This window comes from Bison bison, unplaced genomic scaffold (genome assembly GCF_000754665.1).
Source record: "Bison bison bison isolate TAMUID 2011002044 unplaced genomic scaffold, Bison_UMD1.0 scf7180017864192, whole genome shotgun sequence".
In the NCBI taxonomy this organism is placed as follows: domain Eukaryota; kingdom Metazoa; phylum Chordata; class Mammalia; order Artiodactyla; family Bovidae; genus Bison; species Bison bison.
Window position 1 is genome coordinate 4,566,881 of NW_011494764.1, and position 5,152 is coordinate 4,572,032.

Genomic DNA, 5,152 nt, shown 5'->3' on the forward strand with positions numbered 1-5,152 from the left:
CCCTCGGCACCGGGGTGAGGTGTGTGGGCGGGGGCGGCCAGGGCGGCTGTGTGTACCTGCAGGCGGGCGCCACCTGGACATGTCTGTCTGGAAGGATGGACGTGAGAATACGGTGCAGAGGAAGGGTCTGCGCCCCACCCCAGCTGGGCTGCGCCTGGAAGCCTGAGGGACAGTCATCTTTTGAGACTCTGTCCTGGGGGCAACCCAACATCCCCCAGGCCCAGGAAGACCCTTCCCCATGGAGGGAGGGGCACCATGGCTGCAGGGGTACCTGTCCTGGGGGACTTAGAGCCTCTCGGGGTGCATGGTAACCAGGAAATACCTGGCACGTGGGGGTCCCCAAGTCATAGGAGCCGTGGCCTCGCCTCCAAGGCCTGGGTGCCCCAAGGGAACATGAAGGCACCGCTGATCACACACAGCCAGTTCTGCCCTCTAACAGGACGGGCATCAACACCAAAACACCAGATCCGTAGGGGGTGGTCCCTGAGCAGAGGAGGGAGATGAGAGAGACTGGGCACTGGGGCCACACCCCTAGGGGCAGGACTGCCTGGTCCTCTGAGCTCTGAGATTCCCTAGGTGTGCCCCTGGGCAAGTCACAGCCCCCCCAACCCCTGCACACCTGCAGCCTCTCTGCTGATTAGCAGCCCTGCCCTTGGGGCATGAGGGGTTAATAGAGGGCTGGGTCCAGAGTGGGTGCCATAGGGCCCAGCTGTGCTGGCGGCAGGGTGACAGCTCTTGGTGGAAGTCTGGTTGGCACTGTATGCTTTACTGGGCTCCAGAAGGCGGCATCCCCAACGTGTTCTGATACACCTGTGTGATGTGTTAGCCCGCCCACATCACAGATGGGCAGACTGAGGCCCGGAGGGATAATGGACATGCCCAAAGTTGCCTAGCAACGACGACTGGCCTTCTGAGCCTCCTCTGTGCTGGTCAAAGAGATGAATAAGACCAGCCTGCAAAGGCTGCCCCTGAGACGGAGGCCCAGCACACCAACCGGGGGCCCGGAGGCAGGGTCAGCAGAGGCCTTGCCCCTTATCAGGCTGTCTCCCCTCCTCCTCCCTATGGGAGCTGCCAGGGCCTGGGCCCAGGCAGCAGGTGACAGTGTCTGGCTCCCCACAGCAGGGTCAGGCAGGTGCTAATTCCCATCCGCTTCTGCTAATGCAAAAATAAACGCCAGCTGTCAGGCAGATCTCAGCCACTATTTTGGTTGGGGCGTTGGCGCGGGCCCCAGCTCTGCGGGCAGCAGGGCAGGGCGGTGGGTGGACAGCGGCCTGTGGCTACCACCTCCCACCTCAGCTGCAATTTGAGGAGGCATTTCAGGTTTGGGGACCAAGAAAGGCCTAAGTAGACCCCAGCCCAGGAAGCATGGAGCATGCTGGGTCACAGTGAGGGTGATCGTGTTCGGTATTTCAAGTAGTATAAGAGGAGAAGCTGTGAGAACGCCAGATGCTGCCCTTCTGGCATGAATTTCTCAGCTCATGGTTGTTTTGTTTCTGACTATGGGGTGGGGGCATCCCATTGTTTCAGTCCCTGGAGCTGTACCAGCCAGTGGCTAAGAGCACAGCCCCAGCGCCAGTCGACCTTGCTTGACCTTGATCAACATGTCCCCTTAACCAGCCTCAGTTTCCTCATCTGTTAAGTGGAAATAATGGCAGGAACCCCTCCCCCAGAGGATGAAGCAGGGATGAATGGATAAAGCCCTAAGTACAGAGCCCTCCTCCATCCACACCAGGGACTCTCCCCTCCCACTAGGGAGGCAGGGAGGCTGGGAAACTGAGGCCACAGGTAAGACAAGGGGCCTAGGCCCCATGGGGAATGAGTGCCAGGGCTTTTGACTTTTCCAAGCCCCACTGTTTCCCAGGAGAGCACACTTGGAGCTGCTCATTTGAGGCCCAGCAGATTAAGCCATGCACCCCTCTTACCAAGCAGGAGCTCAGCCCAGGAGCTCAACCCACAGAGGGGAACAGGCCTTGCCAGCCCTGCCCTGTGGACTGACACAGTCTGCTGGGTGATTGAGAATAAACAAGGAAGCACCTGTGATTACTAAACAACCAGAGATATATAGGGCTCAAGGAAATCTGGGAGCCCAAGGCTGCTGAGGAGGAAGGAGCCTGCCACCTGGGCTTTGGAGGGCGCATAGGAGTTCAGCTAGCTCAGAAAAAGCAGTAAAGTGTGAGTTGAAGCCAGGCAGCCACAAGGAGACCCTGAGCAGTGGAGACACCCCTTAAGTGAGGTCCACGGACACTTCTCTGGCAACAGGGGGCAGAAAGAGAGAGTGGCTGGATTTGGGGAAGAAGGAGTAGTCAAAGCGAGGGATGGGGACACCGGTTTCTTCCTCTCAAGCATGAGTAGAGGAGAGGCCTGTTCCTGACCCACCCCACCCAGGGCGGTGGGCAGAGAGAGGGTCAGAGCCCTGGATTCCCTTCCTCACCTCCCCACTTTCCCTAGGAGGGCACAGCCCGTGGGCGGGACCTGGGGTGGGGGCGTGAGCAGGGGCGTGGCTTGATTAGCAGGAGCGGGGCCTGAGCTTCCGCTCCTTCCTCAGCAATGCACGGATCCCGGCCTGAGGAAGTGATTGACCACAGGCTCACGGAGCGCGAGTGGGCGGAAGAGTGGAAGCACCTCAATAACGTGAGTGTCCAGGCTCAGGCCACGGGGTGCCACAGCAACTCCCAGGCGCTCTGCCCAATCTGCAGGGGCTACAGGGGCAGGCCGCTGTGCCCACACCTCTGCTTCCCCTGCACTCCTGGCCAGCCCTCAGAACACTCCCCCCTGGGCCACCATGAACTGTCTCCCTTGACCATAAGGGTTGGACCTCTTCAACACCATTTTCAGGTCATGCCTGTCCCGCGTCCTTTTGGGGAGGGGAGCCCAAGAAAAGGGCGGTCCCCAGAGCAGCGCTGACCCCTCTGCTCCACAGGGCAGACCGCGACTCCAAGTCTGCAAGGAGAGCTCCAGCTCTGGGTCCTGGACAGTCTCCCCACCAGTGGGAGCCCTGGGTGCCTCCCCAGTCCTTGTCCAGGTGCTCAGGGATCTTTCGCAGCAGCAGAAATGGGTTTTCCAGCCAATGCGTCAAGAGCTGTGGGCAGGTCACACGGTCGGGTGGACCGGGCCGGAGTGTGGGACAGTGTCCCAGCTGTCCTCCTCTGCGCACGGCTTACTCACCTTGGGTGCCCACAGCTCCTGAACTGCATCATGGACATGGCCGAGAAGACGCGCCGGTCGCTGACCGTGCTGCGCCGCTGCCAGGAGGCTGACCGCGAGGAGCTCAACCACTGGATCCGGCGCTGCAGCGACGCGGCAGAGGACAGCAAGAAGGGCCCTGGGCCAACTGCCAGGCCCCTCGGCAGCTCCGTGGGCACAGAGGGTGCTCAGCTAGGTGTGCTGGGGGGCACGTGTGGGGCCGAAGCAGGGGGATCAGGGGCCAGGCCATCACTGGTCATGGCCCTGCAGGGAAATAGCACCCAAATCGCCCCACCTGAAGAAGAAAGGTCTTCTGCTGCACACACACTGCCTGACCTGCAGGGAGGACCAGTTCTTGGTTCCGATGGGACAGGGTCTCGGCACTGGGAGGCCCCCGGGGGGCCTGATGACCGTGGAACCTGAGAGAGGCCATCTCGGCCCAGCTCCCAGTCAAATCCAAGGCCCGTTGACCCCGACAGTCTCCCTTCATGACATTGCTCTGTTCCCGCCTCCACCAGCTGCAGAGACAGGGTTTCCCCCTTGTGTACCTCAGGGACCCCCAAGATCACTCCCACACCCTGCCCTTAGGGCCCAAGAGGGCGTGGCCCTGTCTTGTGTGTGACGCTGGTGCCCCTGTGTTTCAGACGTCCACCGGGAGTTCATGCCTCGGACCCTGTCCGGCTACATGCCCGAGGAGATCTGGAGGAAGGCGGGTGAGTGTGGATGGCCTGGAGCCTCAGACTCCCGCCCTCCCCGTATGCTGGAGGGGCCCAGCAGGGCCTTCCCAGGCCTGCTGACCGACTCTCCACCCTCTAGGGTGTGGTGCTCTGCACACAGTAGAGGGCAGGCTTTGGAGATTCCCCCATAACCATGCCTGCCTGCCCACTCTGGGGTTGTGGGCAAGGGAGACCCAGCTGGGCTGGCGCACGAGACGAACAGCCCAAGGTGTCCTTTTCAGAGGAGGCGGTGAACGAGGTGAAGCGGCAGGCAATGTCAGAGCTGCAGAAAGCCGTGTCTGACGCTGAGCGCAAGGCCCACGAGCTCATCAGCACAGAGCGAGCCAAGATGGAGCGGGCCCTGGCCGAGGCGCGGCGGCAGGCATCCGAGGACGCCCTCACTGTGGTCAACCAGCAGGAGGACTCCAGCGAGGTAGGGCCGCCCCCCACCCCTGCCCCCAGTTCGGGGCGCCACCCCGGCTCCACCACCTCCCAGCCACGTGACCTTGTGCAGCCCCAGGGCCTCTTGACTCCACGTGGCCTGGTGAGCTGGATCCTGTGGGTGTTCCCATTGTACAGATGTGGAAACTGAGGCCTCCAGAGAGAGTCTGGCTCACCCCAGGTCACTGCCCAGGAAGTGGCAGGACCATTGTTCAAACCCAGGCTGGCTGACACCAAAGCCCATGATCTCTCTGACCCATGAAAGCAGAAGGGTGCACAAGTCACCGTCCTGGCACCTGTGTGTCTGGGGGCTGGACTGGTCCAGAAGGGCGGGTGGGAACCCTGAGTGACCAAGTACATTCTCTGTTTGTCTGAGAATGGCTCGGAAGGCAGAGAGGTGAAGAGAAGGGTGCGGCCCTCTTCAGGGGCCCCTGGACTCTCTTCAAGGAGGGCACTTCTCCAAAATCCCCTGCGCCTGTCTGTGCTGGGTCGGCCCTGAGAGGGAATGAGGAGATGACTTCCGGTCAGGTGGTGCCCATCTGCATCTCTTTTCCACTGCACTCTCAGCTGGAGCAGAAAGACCTGACGGTCTGAGGGGCCAAGGGAGTGGGGACGCAGGAGTATGGCCTGTGCTGCTTCAGGCCATGGACGTGCATGGGGGGGACGGTGGGTGTCAGGGAAGCCCATAAGCAGGGTCGTTCTTCCGGGCAGTCCTGGAGGGAGTGAGCCTGCAGGAATGCAGGGAGCAGCGAGGGCGGGAGCTGGGGGCACACCTGCAGAGGGTGGCCAGCAGGAGGCTCGGGAGGCTGCCT

The 5,152-nt window shown here is 61.7% G+C and overlaps 1 protein-coding gene across 8 annotated transcripts in view; it reads left to right on the plus strand.

Moving 5' to 3' along the window:
• Positions 1-5,152, plus strand: part of CBFA2T3 (core-binding factor, runt domain, alpha subunit 2; translocated to, 3) — a 79,424-nt gene that overhangs the window by 71,451 nt on the left and 2,821 nt on the right. For 7 of the 8 annotated variants that reach the window (XM_010843952.1, XM_010843950.1, XM_010843951.1 and 4 more), the window contains 4 exons: positions 2,546-2,631; positions 3,181-3,379; positions 3,828-3,896; positions 4,142-4,332. In XM_010843952.1, the coding sequence (XP_010842254.1) occupies positions 2,546-2,631; positions 3,181-3,379; positions 3,828-3,896; positions 4,142-4,332 (545 nt within the window). Of the gene's footprint in view, positions 1-2,545; positions 2,632-3,180; positions 3,380-3,827; positions 3,897-4,141; positions 5,141-5,152 lie in introns of those variants that run through there. The other variant, XM_010843955.1, reaches the window with a different exon arrangement.